General features: G+C 36.3%; 1 protein-coding gene across 5 annotated transcripts in view; it reads right to left on the bottom strand.

Annotated features, from left to right (window-relative positions):
* UNC80 (unc-80 homolog, NALCN channel complex subunit) overlaps nt 1-17125 on the bottom strand; it is a 176473-nt gene that overhangs the window by 94187 nt on the left and 65161 nt on the right. For 4 of the 5 annotated variants that reach the window (XM_040984425.1, XM_040984424.1, XM_040984423.1 and 1 more), the window contains exons 23-25: nt 8992-9204; nt 4808-4943; nt 1984-2117 (exon numbers count right to left, since the gene is read on the bottom strand). In XM_040984425.1, coding sequence (XP_040840359.1) covers nt 1984-2117; nt 4808-4943; nt 8992-9204 — 483 coding nt within the window. Of the gene's footprint in view, nt 1-1983; nt 2118-4771; nt 4944-8991; nt 9205-17125 lie in introns of all 5 variants that reach the window. The other variant, XM_040984422.1, reaches the window with a different exon arrangement.

The following is a 17125-nucleotide window of genomic DNA, read 5'->3' as shown; positions in this document are numbered from 1 at the left end:
TCATCGTACCAACACCAGAACTAACTTCTGCATTTCTTAACTCTTCTTCCATGATTTTAGCTGCATCTTTGACATATGCTTGTTTATTAAATAATCATGCACTGAATGTGAATTAGATACTGCAAGTTAAACAAGAAATGTGTTTTTCTCTGAAAAAAAAAAAAAAAACAACTCAGAATCCAAAGAAAGAAACTGAGAACTGAGAAGGCAAGTTCATCATTCATTTATCAGACTGACAGAGTAGGAGCTTCAAAATGAGACTTGGAGATTGTGCTTAGTGGTTTACTGGCCTCCTAAAGATGTACATGACCCAGTCCTAAGGACCTTGCTGTCTTAGATGGAACCAAGAACTTTGAGGATGTGATTAAATTTCTTTAAAAAGAAATTATCCTCTGTCAGCAAAGTGGGCCTGTTCAAACCATACAAATCCTACCAGAATCACACAATTCCTAAAATGAGAAACACCCCAGGCTGTGTTTAGAGGTAGCTGTGTGCTATTGCCTTTGAAACAGAGGGAGAGGTTTTGAGCTAAGCACATGGGTGGTTTCTAGAAGGTGGTAAAAGTGCAGAGAAAAAGAAATTCTCCTTAGTCCTCAGAAAAGAGGCAGCCTTGCCAACCTCTTGATTTTTGCCTGGTGAAACCTATCTCAGATTTCTATACCTGGAGTCCTATGATTCTGTTGTTGGAAAAAGCATTCAAGAGGGGGAAAAGGTACAAACACATTCTATTTTAAAAGAATTTAAAAGACAACAAAATAAGTTGAATTTTAAGGATTTTACAATTTTTATCACGATGAACCAAACTGAGAAAGAAGTATACTAAAATCTGAAAATTTAGAAGTGTCCTGTGTTTTTAATGAAAATTTCAGTATAATTTCGATGTTGACATGGATAACACTTTCTCTATGAATTTATAGTCCTATGCAACAGATATTGTATTATACTGATTTTAAGTATTTGTGTTGGGTGATTGCCTTGATTTGATGTCACAAACGGTGATAGAGGAACTCTCTTTTTTAGTACTCAAAGGCTTCCCTGTGGTAAAGTGAATAAATCCTCATGAAAACATGTATCTTAGTCATAAATTACCCAATTTGAAAGTTTTAATTTTAAGTCTTAGGGTGTGAGGAAAGAGGTTTTCCAGAACATGGGGAAATCAGAGTCACAGGCATTGCTCCAGGATCTGGGACATTGCTTAGTCTTCCATCAGTTGTCCCTACTCCAAGCCCCAATATCCAGAATTGGGACACTACCTTGCCCATGCCACATTTGGGTTAAAAAGCAAAAGAGCTGGTAGACAGAAAAAAGTCACTTAATTGGAAACACATAAGTTGTTACTTGGAGAGTTGTATGAACTAATTCCTCAAGTTTGACTTGATCATGGTTATGATAAAAGAGCCATTGGGCACTTGGTATCACTAGGGAATTAAGGGCCCAGGAACATCCAAGGTATTTACAGTATCAGTAAGAGCAAAGACTCCCAGTTCTAGCTCAGTGTTGTACTTTCTGTTAAAAAAAATCAGGTTCCAGGGGTGCATGTATGTGTGCATTTGTATGTTTATGTGTGCGTTTTTGTGTGTCTATTATCCATAAGGAATGTTACAGAGATAGCAATAGGATTTAAATAAGACTATTCATTGGAAATAATTTATTTGTAGAATGATCAGCAGTTAGTGAAAACATCTGTCAATGATTTCTGCAGAGCATTAGTTACAAGGCTTACAAAGTAAAAGAAGCTAAAAGTTCTTGGCTGTTTTCATTATAACTGACAGTAACTAAGACCTGTACTTAGAAATTGTGTTTAGTGACTTCCAGGTCAAAATTGAGGTTATTTTTAAAGACAAATAGGCATTTTTATGGATTGAGTTTTTTAAATTATGTTATACATTGAATCACGTAGGCATTTGAGGAAACTGTAAATACTGGAAGTAAACCACATGCTTGGCCTTTCCAATCGGATTATGAACACACACTTTCACTTACCACAAGGGGTTCAGTACGAGGTCTGGGTAGACAAGAAAAGGTCTCTCTCAGGAAGGTGGTGATCTCCAGGAGCAGTTGGCAAGCTGCCATCTTCAAGGCAAAGGGACAGCCACATTTGGAGGGGTTCACAGTACCTATGGGATGAAAATGTCCTTTCATAAGCAGACAAGCCAAGGAAAACCACAAAGAAGTACAGTTTGATGGACAAAGCTACACATGTAAAACCAAGTCGCATATGAGAACGTCACCTAAATGAATTCACATTGCCCTGACATGGGGGTTCAACTAGATCGAAAGTCCTTTAATGAAGAAGGAAACAGGGAAATTGCCTCAGAGTGCCACACTGCTATTAGCTACATTTATTTTATACATACGGGAATGCGTGAGATTTAGAATTACCTATCTCTCATGAGCTCATGTTCTGAGGAGATGTTGACCCTAATGATTTGAAGGCAGTGAAATTGTTTCTATTCTAATCCAGAGGCATTTCTGCAGCACAGACAAGACATACACAATCGCCTGTATCACAGGTGTCATTAGCTGGTCCATCAGAGTAAGACATGCCTATTAGAGAAGTTTTGTGTCCACCATAAGCCACACACAGACTTAGCTTTAAACGCATATAAATCCAAGTTGACACCAAAGTCTCAGGAATAACTCTTTTTTTCCATTAACTTTTTTTCATTTTTATTATTATCATTATGCTTCTTTATGAAACATGCAGAAATATACTGAGTGTTCAACATTTCTCAGGAAAGAGGACACAAGTTACATAGATATCTGACTAATTAAAAAAATAGTTATCTATCTTGAATGAATCAAGTCATCAAGCAATTTTGATATCATTACATATAAACCTTCTCCAAACAATTTTCAATATGTCTCATGGATGTTAGATTTTCTTAACTGAACAAAACTCATAAGTTACGATTTCTGTGGACAATAAGGGAAGATAATTGTCTTCCAAAGATATTTGAGCTATAATTTCCTTATGAAAATTATTATTTCTTCCAGAGTTCACAGAGAGCTGAAGATTTTGCCTCTCATTAAAAATGGAAGAAACAAGGTCCTAAAGGAATTTCCAGATGGAAATTTAGTTAGGAAATTCAGTTAGCTTTTAAGCTAATTACAGGCATAAGATGAATATATATTGACTGGAAAGTGGGGATTAAATAAAACATGACTTTTATATTCAGTGTAGGCTGTATAACTAAAAATTTCTGATATACACAGGCAGCAGTTTGTAAAAGTAATTGAAAGCAAGATATTTACAGTATAAACTTCTGGATTTGTTCTTTTCCTCCTGCGGCTATCATACAGACTTCTTATAAGTCTTGAAGACAATGAACTTGTTCTTAGTCCAGATCCTATTCTATGAAACATCTTGTTGCAATGGGTAAGGATTGAATACTTTGTAATCTTAACAACAAGGAACATACCAACCATAACATTGGTAAATGACATTTAAGCAATTATATTGAGAGTTGTTTGTTTTGGCTTAGGAGACTGCATCCAATTAATGTTGCCACAATCCTGAAGGGTCCTTGGACAGGCAGGGTAGTTGACTTTGGCAACCGGTCTCATGTAAGGCCTTCATTAGGTTCTGGGATTGCTGAATAATCCTCAAAGCTTCTTATGGACAAGACCCAATCCTGCAAGTTGTTCTAAACTGTCTAAATAGTCTACACTGTGTTAGGTTCATCCTTCACCATTAGACTGAAAAGCAGATAGGGGGATTTAGTGTTTCGTTAACAGCTAAGATTTGCCCTGATTTAGTAAGGTCTTCAACGGGCAAGATGAGGAAAAATGCAAACATATTCTATGATGTGAATGGAAAGGAAAGCCATACATTTGCTATTTATATTTAATTCTATTCAATGTTACACTTTAATCATTCTTTTACATTTTGCGACTGCAAGGATGCAGTAGGATTGGAGTCAATTGATTATAAAAATGTTAAATATAAGTATTGAGACTAAATTTCAAATCACCAGGGAAGAGCCAGAGGAAGAGACCTTACTGTCACTAGGAAGACAGGAATTTCACAGCCCTACACATACACAAGCTTGTCTGACACAGTACACGTATAAATGAACAACGTTGACAGATGTAACAGAAATGTCTTAGTCTCTGCTTTTCCATGATGAGACTCAATTTTGTAATATACTTGGTTTTCAATGTTTTAGTGATTGATATAGCAGTGCATGCTTAATTATGTTGGTCTGAATTTTTTATTTCTAAGCAGGTAAGCAAAACAAATTACAAAATTCGGATGCATTGATTTTCCATATCTATATTCTCTTGGAGATTCTTTCAGAGGTGTTTAATACTAAGTTTATAAAATAGCAAGAATCAGAGGCCAAAAAGTAGTGTTTTTTTTTTCCCTACAATCACGTGAAGCTTTCTGGCCTTGTCTATTTTCTTCTCTTTTCTTCACTCTCTCATTAAACTACCAATTATGTTTGCAAATGAGTGAAGTTGGACCTACAGCAATAAAAACTAAAATATAATGATAATTAATATAAGTAGTATTTACTATGTGCCATGCAATATTGAACTTTTATGCATCATTTAACATTCCTAAGAGTCCTATTAGGTAGGTCATACTATTGAATAGAAGTGAAACTGAAACACAGAATAAATAACTTGTCTTTTGGTATGGCCTTCAGTACATGCATCATATGTGCAACAAAAAGGGGGGAAAATGCAGTCGGGAGGCATGGGAAGGTGGTAAGAATATGAAAAAATAAAGAGAAATATTAAGTGCTCCCAAAGCAGAGGTTCTTACAAGCAGGGGTTCTTGTAGTAAAGGGAGTCTCCTTACTGTCATCTAAAAAGTCTTCCTCCTCATCCTCCTTTCTCAGTCTTCTCTTGGTCTCTTCATCATAAATAAGACCCAATAGGTTGGCGGGGCTCTCACTCTCCCCATGACACAGCTCATTCAGTCGGATGCCAATTGCCTATCGTGAGAAAAAAGAATGGAACAGCATAAAGCATGTCAGACTCAAAAACTTCAAAAATTTAAGTTGCTAGCCTGAGACTTTTAAGCAAATCAAACAGAACTGTCACCACCACCCAAAAGGTCTTGGTCTGATGGTGGTACTTGGAAGATCACTTGTAAAACACGTGCAATTATGAGTCTGATCTGAAATCAAGAAGCTGAGTAGTGACGCTTAACGTGGAAATTGTTTCTGTATTGATTCTCTCAGGATGTTGTAAAAAAGCAGTTCCAATTAAAAGTATGTTTTATAAAGCTGAAGAGTTGATGAAAACAGGAACTCACATAGGTTAATCTTAAATGTCTGTATAATAATTTGGAATTCTATGTCTCGTCCAAGGATAGAAAAAGGGCTTATGGTTATGTTTATTTTTTTCCTTCACTCACCAGGTATTTATGAATGATGTGATTTGCTACAGATTAACTAAAACACAATGTTGAGTAAGTTATTATAGTATGCTAATACCTTTGTACAATGTGTCCTAGTATTTTACTAACCACCTACAGAATTGCCTGACAGATCAGAAGGTAGGAGAGGTCGAGAGACTTGCTGAAGGTTGTTTAGCAGGCTGTGAATTTCGGATTCAAACAGTGTATGCCTTGTCCAAAAGAACTTAAGAATCTATTGGGGAGGAAATAACATGGAAATACCATGCCATGTAGAAAAAGAGATGGAAGGCATTTTATTAGCTCAGCATTGATTTAATTAAAACTTAAGAATCAGAATCTCACTGGAGAGGCTTTGAGGAATCAGTGTTTCGGCTGGCAGAGAACTGTGAGAGCAGACACTCAGTCGGAGGCCCTCCAAAGATCCAGGTGTTCAAGGACTGACATGGAGCTCCTGAGTGGAAGCAGTATTTTATGAGAGGAAATAATGTACAAGAAGTCTGCAGAGGCAGAATGTGACTACACCTGACAGTTCTTGAAGCTGAACTTCACCTTGCACTCTGAAGAAACAGGAGGATATTTACTGATTGAGTTGTCATTTGAGAATGATTTTGCTAGCTGCCCAGCTGTCCCATGATGAAACATTAATGCAATGCCCTATCATTATTGAATATGTATGTGTACAAAGGCAGATAAATATTCTTTAAGATCATTAGTTCCTTTGAATTCATTTTTCATAATCTGAGAATCAAATCATTAGGCTAAGCAAGTTTGGCTTTATCCCTAGGGAACAGGCTAGTCACTGATGTATTTTAAATGGGATTAAAAACACAATCTGATTTGCATTTTAGCTTAATCACCGTGGTAGCAGTTTTGGAGCACAAACTGGAGATCAGTGGGGTGGGGGGCCACTTCTGGGAGCTGGGAGATCGCTGAGCTCTGTATTGGATGAGCTGTGTCTCCCCAGGGAGATAGTGTGATCAGCAGTGTGTGGGGTGGGTTGGATGAGGGGAGACTGTGGAGGAGGTCAAGTAGGGAAATACCTTATGTATCTGGATGAACTGTAGTGGAGGTCTGGCTGTAGGGGCTTCAGTGATGTGGAAGAAGTAGCAGTAATAGAAGAAGCAAGTTTGGGATGTGCTCAAAGGTTATCATGTCCTGAGATGATGGTGCCGTTAGTAAGAAGGGAATGTTCAGGGAGGTTGCGGAGGTGGGATTGAGGTTACATGGGGACAAGCATTTTATTTTGGTTAGATTGAGTTTTGTGATATTAAGTGAATGCCTCCAAAGTACAGATGGCAAGGCAAGCCTGGGATCTGAAAAGTGCTACTGGCACTCAGCTAACAGTTGGAAGCACAGGAATAAATGTAACCCTGGAGGAAATTATGCAGGAAGGAATTGTAAGAAATCTTGGAGAACACCTACATTTATGGGGAGGTGGGAGGCAAAGGACCAGGGAAGGAAATGGAAGACAGAATAGCAGACAAAGATGGAGCAGGCAGCAGGGTCCAAGGCTGCAGGAAGCCAGAGGACATCTGTCCTAAAAGTACCGAAAAAGGTCCTGAGTCAAAATCTCTGAATGAACACACAACACACGTGAACCCTCTAAGCTCAACACTTAACTAATGCTATTCTCCTCCCCGAGGGAAACTTACGGGATCTGCAATTGTTGCTATTATTTCAGAAGCGCTCAATTAAACTTTCTCAAAACTACCTCCTCACAGTGAAGAATTTGGTCAGTTTTACCCAAAACAAAGCAAAATAAATAAATAAATAAATAAGAACCTTTTACAGGTAAATTAAATGAGTGATGGCCTTGGGAGGCCCTATGTCAAATATTCAAATTAATCCTACAATTAAGTATTTGTACTGCATTGAGAATCGGAATTGGAATTGGCATGATATGAGAGTTGCCTTCTATCCCTCGCCCACGTCCCTGAGCCGCAGGAAGGTCTGTGAACACTATCTCCAAAGTAATCAAATCAAGCACATAGTCCAGTCACCATTTACAAGTTCCTACAGAAAAATCTCTTATGTCCTGTTCAGTGTTATTAATAAGGAAGAGATGGATCTTTTCAGATGAACTCCTTCAGGTGAAGATAGCATAGGGTTGGTTTATTGGTATTTGCCTATTGTTTGTGAAGAAACAGAAAGAAAAGGAATGCAAACACCCCATCCCTTAAAATAACTGGACAATAGAAAGCATACACTTCTGTTTCCAAGTTCTCTGGAAGAGGTTATGTTCAAAGTTATCTGATATTCAGGGAGGAATGGCAGAGTATTTCATCAGCAAATGGATGGATGTTTTCAATGTGTTCTAACATTGAAAATGGAAGTGAACAGGAGAGAGAGAGAGAACCTGTCAGCTGCTCTCTGCTGTGTGTGACTACAATTTGCATCTGATTATTTTAAGAAGAAGAACAAGTTGGTCTCTCTTAATCAGGAGTCAATTCTAATTTTACAAAGGCATGAAAAAGCAGCCACATAACTAGGAGTTTAAAAATATTACATTTTCAATAGCAAAAACACTAAATGTCAGAGGGATAAATCATGGTTTAGGGATAGTATGGCCATTGCTAACTTAACATTGGATCAGTATTTATAAAAAATAGGTAATTTTTCATTATATAATGTTGTCATTTACAATCACATTTAATTATCAGCTGAATAAATTATAATAATGTCAATATTTTTGTTCTTATAGACAGGCTGAACACATGCTGAATGCCATTCAGGCCTTTTGAGTTACTCTGACAGTGCAAAAGAGAGGTGGTGAAATTGGAAGACAAATATTTTGCATTGAGGAGCATATCTTTTAGAATATCCATAGTAGATACACTAAGCTAAATTATAAAAAAGAAATTACATTAGTATCCCTCAGAATATTTAAGGCAAGAGGAGAATGATTTTTTATAATGTTTTTGATTTATGGTATTTAGAATTAGGAGAAAAACCCACTCTTCTAGTTCCCTTAAATGTCTTTTTATTCTTTACTGCTGCACTCTCACCTACGCCACTCACACACACTAGGGACTGAAGGAGTTGCAATTGTTTAAAGGATCCACTTTACTAGAACTGCTAAAGAAAATTTATCCAATCGTGTTAAATCTAGTTTCTTAGTTATGTGGGTACATGTGTGCGTGTAGTCATTTCCAAGCTTTCTGGGCAACTAATAGAAGCCACATCAATGACACTGAACATTCTATCAAGAAATGGGGAAAAATAAGGTCTTGAAAAATCAAACTTAGCCTAGGGCATCCAATAAGGACGTGGATATTTAACAATTATTACAAAGATGACTACATCATAATGGGTACAGTAATCAAAAGCAAGTGGTTGAATTCAGCTTGGGGGGTAGAATATGAATGCATGCACTTAATGGATATGGAAACTGTAGCAAGTCACTTGATCTGTCAAACTCTGATTTTCCTAATTCCAGAACAGAGATAGTAGTGAGCAGATTAAATGAGGATTTTTTGGTTTTACCCTTTCCTCCCCGCAAAAGTTTCACTCAGTGTCTGGTCCACAACAGACATTCAACAAACTGCTTCCTGAACAAACTCCAATAAATAACATCTTCACATAGGTATTCTCATTCTTAAAGCAGAGAACTGAAAGCTCACGTCTCCCCATTGGTAGAAGAGCTTGGCGGCATTCCACTGCAGCTTTTGGTTGCGCTTGTTGCCCACAATGGGAGATCTTCCACGGGACAGGCCTTTCTTGGTGATGTTCACGTGGTGCCCTTTCATCCACTCTGGCCAGTTGCCTCGGTTGCAGCGGTGAACAAAACGGGCACATTCCAAGAACAAGGCTGCCCTGGCCACGACAGGGGCTTCCTAGGCAGGGTTGTCCAAGCAAAGAGTAAGGTAGGATTAATAAACAATAACCTCAAATTTATCTTAAAGGAGCCAAATCCAGAAACATTTGGAAATGTCCCTGTTTGCAAAACGGATGATGTCACAGAATCATCCAAACACTGAAACTTCATCATTTCAGTCCCCATGTGTTGCCTTAGCTTGATCATATTTCCCAGAGTAGCATCAGCCCAGCAAAAGACAGTAATGAGAGATCCTGGAACTGAACCCTCAAAGGCAAATCTGGATGTTGAAGAATTACTCATTTTAAGCACATTTTTCCTGTTTTCTTATTCTCAGGAATCTCAAAAATCACATGCATGTGTCTTTCTACTTTTAAGGATATGTGGAATTCGAATGTGAAAGTCAGAGTTCTTAATAAGGACTTAAATGTGAAAATTATCCTTTTTTACTGAAAATTTTAACATACTATAAATGTTCCATTTCTAGAAGTGGTTTTATTTAAAGCAAAGGTGTCAGTAGTGATTTGATATTAATAACAGTCTCTGATCTATGACCATCCACATGTTCACAGCAGCTATCTTTGCTTCTTGTACATTTTGAATAGTAAAAAAAGTGCTAATTATATTTTGTTGAGCTTTCTTTTTTCCCCTTTCAACTTTAGCATGAATTACACATCAAATTCTGCTTAAATGGGTCTAGTTTCAATGGAAAATGTTTAATACAGACGAGATTTAGTTGATTAATGTGGTAAAGCATTTTCTTCTTAAAGGAAAATGAAAGTTTGGCTCCATCTTTTCAAAATGTGATTGAGGGAAATAAAAGGAAAAACGGACAGCTGATGTCCCCAAACTGAGTTGGAATCCCTGGGGAGGACCAGACAGTCCACTGACCTTTACCAAAGTTATAGGAATTGTTTCAGAAAAAAAGATCTCCTCCTATAGAAGGTTAATAGATTACAAGAAAAATGTGCTTCAACTATTAGTGTATGCTTTCACGGGTGCCTGTTTTGAAAAAGATGCCATAAAATTAGCTATGATCTTAGAGTTACCTAACAAACATGGATTATTCAGAACAATAGACTTTCAAACTGAAAAAGTTGTCTTCATTTTCAACAACGGAATTCTTAACAACGCGTTGATTCATAATGCTAAAACAGGGGCTAATGTACAGACAATTAAGTGACAGTTAATTTCTGTGAATTGCAATACATAAACCTGTGGTCTGGGAATAATATTTTCATTGTGGCATTTTAAAATAAGGCATATTTCCCCCACTGATACAGCTGAGAAAAGTACACACAGGATTCAACTTCAGATTTCTGATACTCAGCCGTATGCTGGTTCCTCTTTGGTGTCTATATTGTCTTAGCGAATGTCTACAATTCAGGTAGAAATTAAGTATTCAAGCATGGGACATTGGGAGTTCCATGTAAATATTTTCTAAAGCACAAATAGACACCCACATGACTTCCTCACTTAAAATTGGCCAGTTGGCAGATCCACCTCAGTCATGTAATAAATAAAGATACACAGCATGTGTTTCATATACACAGTTTTATGAGCATAACCATAATTTCTGCACTCCCTCCCTTATCTTTTATTTTCATTTTTTACTTTTGGGGGTTGCATGCTTTCAACTTACTTTATAATCACAAGCTTACTTCTACACTAAAGAACTCAGCAAGTTGTAAACTGAAAGAATACTATTCCTCCAGAGTATAGACAATGGATGTAAACGACAGTCAAATCTCAAGATGTCAATTTCACTCATATACGTTACATTCTTCCACTCTGTATATTAGTTATCAGAGAAGACACACATTTGTCTTGCTGAATGGCTTATTTCACAACAAATAAATCTGTTCCTTTTGAACAAATCACTAAATGAACAAATACAAGAAAAAAAAGATACATGATCTTGGTGGGTTGGTTCATCACCTTTCTCCTCCTATCTTAATTATACTGTGAAAAGGATTAGATCTAATGAATTGCAGTTTCCCAAACAAGTTTCCTTATACATTTCCACATACTGTTTCCATGACTTACAGAGCCCTGAAACTCCTAACTGGGAAACTTACTCTCAAGATGCAGTAGGTAACCTCCTTTGACAGGGTTTCCTTAGCCCCACCCGCTTCTAAGCAGAGTTACTTAATTTTGAGTCATAGCATCTCAAATATAATGGACAATTCAAATAAATCAGTGAATTAACCACTTTCTCATGGGTTTCTTCATGTATATAGTTACCAAAGATTCTGACAGGAAACTATTTACAAAGACTTAATTTTTACAAAGCATGTTATTCATTGCTACAGCATGAAATGATAACCTTCATGAAAAGGAGGTACTCATGTACAGAATCTATGATTAATTCAAGGCAGACTCAATGATGAGAGAATGTCATCAACTCTGTGAAGACTAAGCCTGGGAAACAGGTCATGCAAACAGCAGAACTCTAGATGACAGAGTGGGACAACCTCTTCCCCAAAGCCACTGATAGTTCTATGTTGTACCATAAAATTAAATGTTGTTTCTCGTATTAACTTAATATTTCAGATATGTTAATCTGTCCAAAAGAATCTGGAACATCTGTCTCTAAAAGCAATGTCAGTTTGGAGAGCAAGGCAAGTGATGTAAATTTATTCTAAGTCTGTCACATTGTGATACATTCTTAATATAAAGTGATGGAGATTCAGTGCTTAATGACAGGAAGACAGAAATAATTTCACCAAAATAGTATCATGGGGTGAATTCTGGATTCTTAGGATTAATTAAAAGTGTAGATCATAAATACATGATAGAAGATGATGCTACCATCTCTCACTGTTAGGTGACAATTAAGAGGATTAACATTAGACTAATGAAAAACCCAAATTGTGATATGTGAAGTTGCTTAGAAAGCTCAAGGAAATTCTGAATGCAAAGCAATTTCAATTTTCTTATCTCAAAATTTCTCGTGACAAAATTCAGACACTGTCAATCCTTAGTTGTAGGAAATTATAATCTAAGATTGGAAATTGAATTGGGAGCAATATGAAACTATCTCCTATGGATTATACAATATAACATTAAGAAAGGGCTGGTTGATATCTGATTGATTTGATCCACCTAAGTATCCAAATCCAGTAACATATGGAAATGCCACTCTTTGCATAGGGGATGATATCACAGAATCAACCAAACACAGCAAGACATATGTCCGGTGCATGAAGGCAGGCTTGGGGTTCTATATTCAAGGTGGTTGTGAATAATAGTGATTTCCAGGGTACTGTATCATGCATATTACTCTATGGAAAACTGAGGGAGATATAGAGGTAGAACTGTAAATGTTCCAATGTGCACCCCAGGAGAAGACAGATAACAAGTGCTGAATTCATTCTACGCAGGCAACAGTAATCAGAACTAAAAGGACTGTTATTAATTACTTTTTAAGTTCCTTTAAAGTGTAACTTTATAAGTGTGATTTTAGGGGCAGTGTTTGGGAACATCCTGGACATAAGATTCTTCTTGGCCATAAAGTTAAGTCAAAATTTCCCACCTTGATGGAGCTTACCTCTTATGTTTCAGTGAAACCTGAAGAAGCAGCGAAAGATGAAAGCATGACAAAATGGATAGGGATGGATTCACATCACAAAACAGCACAAATGGAGAAAAATGAATCAGAAGAAAGTTGCATGGCTGAAAAGAATCATAGAGTATCAGAGGCATAGTTACAAGCAAACACCTAAGCAAAATTTGTCACCACTGGCATACCGTGGAGAATTTTAAGGGCGGTCTCCTCAAATAAAAAGTATGCCCACCTAGTTTACCCTTTTCTGTTCCATAAAGCTACAGAATGGTTTACATTATATCATAAATGCATAATTTATAGACAAGCAAGAACCAACTTCAACTATGAAGGCAATATTCTAGGTAGAATCATGTGAAATTTGTAAATTTGCAAGTCAAAAACAAGGCAGTATCAGTGATTTTATATGCTCCAATCTTATATAAGGCATTTCTACAATGCGTTATAAGGCATTTCTACAATAGTGTTGTGTGGCTGAACGTGCCAGAAGTCATCAGCAGGCCATTGTGTGGCATAGATTTCCCTAACATTCTACAATAAGGAAACTTCAAGTATCTGCCTTGGATTTCCTTTGCCATTTTTCCTGAACTTTATGACTTAAATATATTGAGTGGTTCTTTTATGAAAGTGAAGCAGAGAATTGGGATACTAATTCAAAGTTTTATGTTATAGTGCCTGGGGACCTAGCAAATTCTGTTACCAAGATTTGATAGTTAATTGAAGGCTATAATTGCAATACCTTCCTTTCCCTGAGGAACTATATCTAAATTTATAATGTGAGCAGAAATTTTGACTGATCTTGATAACTTATTCAAACCTGGAACAATAGGTGACTCTTTTTAAAGGGTAAATATTTCATGTTGGCCCCTGGGAAGTTACATAATTTTTTACTGCTTTGCAAAAATATATAAAGTTCTTATTGGCACAAGATGCCTGTTTACCTAGAGCCAAGAGGAATAAGTTGTTATTTTGGGTTTTAGTATGTATTGGAACCTTGATTGCTGGAGGGCATATGCTTGTGTGTCAGTATTTATTACTTAGCCCATATTGAATTCTCTGCTGGCCTGAGATCATTAAGTGACTGACTCACAAGCTGCCAGGTTGCCTCTGTCCCTACCCACTTCCCACTTCCATTTAAATCACTCACTTGCCAGGATGCAAGCAGGCATTATTGTTCAGCAAGAAGTCTACATGGCTACAGATCTTAACACTTACTCATATTTGGTAATTATTTTAAAAAGTAAATGAAAGCTTCTGTTCTTGACAATATGATGAAGGAAGTGTGGAAAATATTTTCTTTTTGGTTGGAATACCTAAAAGTAATGCATAAACTATCCAAACATTTCTCTATTCTGTTTTGCTTTTTTCCCTAAGGTAAGACAGAAGACAACTGGAGAGGGTAAGTGACAAAAAATTGTTGTTTTGAAGGTGAAAGTGGAGTTGAGCTGGTTTAGAAATATTTACACTGAGGATATCAGCATGGATCACTGTAAACATCTGGGTCTAAGCAAGTCGGGTCATATACTCGAATAAAATCAGTCTTAGGTGGGACCCACCACCAATGGGTGAATAAGAAAATCTTCTCCACCAAAGCTAGCCTGTCTGATCTTTGATGGGTCTGTATAGAGCAGGAAAAAAAATTTAATGAGATCCTTAACACTATATTGTCATTCAAATTCAGGGGAACAATGGTACTATTTCCACACCCCTTGGCCTATAAGTGGTTTAAAACGACTGTAGATTGGTAATATTTCCAGACATGCCAAATGGAAGAATAGTTTAAAAAAACTCAAATGTTCACACTTGGCAATCTCTGAAGACCCAAGAAGCAGATTCCTTGGCCCTGTCTGTAGATTCTGCATCAATAGCTCTGGTAGAGGGTCTGGAAATGTTCATGTCTAATGTTTACATGAGGTGCTAACGTTATTGGTACACCGAATAACAATACTTTTCCAAACACAGGTCTTGAAGTATCCCCACAAACAAAATTCCAAGGAGCAATTCTACATATAAAAGAACAAAAGAAATGATCTACTACGAGCAAGAATCAACAGAAATAATGAAGTGTAGAATAACATTTATAACAGCTACAGTTATTAATATTATGCTATATCAAATACATCACAGGTTAAAGTGGCTATTGATAATCTGATGAAGGAATCATGGTATCAAAGTTCACCAGGTAATTTTAGAGCAAAAATAAATGGAAGTTTTAAATAAGATGCAGTATTTGAAACTTTAACATCAATGGATAGAGTGCAACACACATTAAATCAGGCTTTTGCAATTTAGAGTTACTGATCACTGTTTACGAGAAGGAAAGGGGCAAAGGGCCAGGCAGTGTACTATACTTTATGAATAACAACCAAAGAGCATTCAGACACTGACAACTGTTTGCTGGTGGGTGAAACTGTCTCTGTAAGGACCACTGCAGCAGAGACAACTGGAAAAGAGCAAAGTGAAATGAAAGAGATAACTCAGAAAAATACCCTGGATATAGCGTGGAGACAGACACAAACAAAAACAAAAATCTCCAAGAAAAAACAAAAACATAGACAAAAACAAACAAAAGCTACAACGGAGGTTCTCATACAGAAAAAAATATGAAAAGCACTATTACACACCTTTACAATTTCAAGAAGGAAAAGTTTAGAAAAAGTAATTAAGGACACAATATGCTGGAGGTAATAGTTGAGAATTTGCTAGAATGTGTATCATGTGCGAATGACATATTCAGTAGCTGAATCAATACAAGTATGAAAAAAAAAATTCTAGAAACATTTCGGTGAAGCTCCAAAATGCTAACATTAGAGGGAAGATACTCTGGCTGACTGCGTGAAGGGCAGGGAAGATTACCAGTGATGGAATGCTAAGCTAGAAAAGGGTGAGATAATATCTTTGAGCCACAGAAAGAACACGTCACTCTCTAATTTTAACGTCAGAAAAAAAAGCTGCTTCAAATTGAGATTAAAAATAAAGACATTTTCAAGAAAACCATGCCTAAGAAGTCTACAGCCAACTGACTATCACTGGAAGGATTTGTGAAAGGCAGATTTTAGAAAAAAATGACCTCAATGACCCTCAGAAGGATCATTGGAGATGCAAGGAGATGTGATGTACAAAGACTAAACTTTTGAGTACATTAAAAACTAATTTTCCTAACATTCAATAAAAGGTCTTTTTTTTTGCATATTAAAACAAAATAATATACAAATATATTTTGGTAATGCGATTAAATTTCCATTTTTGACAGAAGAGTAAATAAAATCATTAACTTTAAATAAATTTTATTACATATTTCCATAACTTCTACAATCATAGAACATAATAATCTCCTCATAATTTCATAACAATGAAAAATAAATTCAAGAATCATAACCCATGTCAAAGCAAAATAAATAAAATGAATTTCAAAATATAGTTTGTAAGAAGGCATAAGTAGATATAAGAACAAACACAGCAAGGAATAATGAAAAATGTGTAATAGACAAAAGCACATTAATCTAAATACACTAATATTCTTAACCTGGGCAAAAATCTGTACTAAATTTCCTATTAAGAATATCAACACAGTGTAAAAAACATTAAATATATACTTTCTACAAGAATATACCCAAACTAAAGAAGACAGAAATATTAAAAGCAAAGGTTTGGCAAAGAGACCAACCAGGTCAAGGATGACCTAATAAAATGAATGCAAGTATATTTTAGTATCAAAAGGAAGTCTATTAAAAGGTAGAAACCATTGTTAGAAATAAACTGGGACATCTGAGAGTGATAACTGTTCATTTCAGCAGAAACATGTAACACTTCTAATTTGGTCTGCTTCTATATACAAAAGACAAAAAATTGTCATTGCTACAAGTATAAATGAAAAAAATTTGCCATCATTGTGAGAGATTTTGCTACAACTAACTAAGTAACAAAACAAGGTTTAGAAAAGTCTAAAGAAACTAAGATTGATGATACATATATAATACATACTATGTAATATATATATACAAGACAACTGTAGAAAACACATTTCAACTGTACCTGCAACACATGAAGACTATCACATTCTAGATTATGATCATTAATTTCCAAAAAATCAATGTTTTGATTGGTCGGGATGACACTCTGCGGGCTCTGCCTTCGGACCAGAGATGGTCTCCACAAGAAGCCATTGAACTTATCTGGACAATAAGATGCTGGACTCTATGCTTGGTATATGCTTGTAATGAAAGAACACCAACTGAACTTGAACTGTGGCAATGTAGCAAGGTGGAGGAATCCACCATGGGGGAAGGAGTGGGAGGAATCCCAGTGCCTACAACTGTGTCACATAACGCAATATAATAAAAAAAAAATCAAGTTATACAACAAAACCTAACTA

This window comes from Ochotona curzoniae, unplaced genomic scaffold, assembly GCF_017591425.1.
Source record: "Ochotona curzoniae isolate NIBS_2020 unplaced genomic scaffold, NIBS_Ocur_1.0 contig_4148, whole genome shotgun sequence".
In the NCBI taxonomy this organism is placed as follows: Eukaryota; Metazoa; Chordata; class Mammalia; order Lagomorpha; family Ochotonidae; genus Ochotona; species Ochotona curzoniae.
This window is presented reverse-complemented; position numbering and strand designations above follow the sequence as displayed.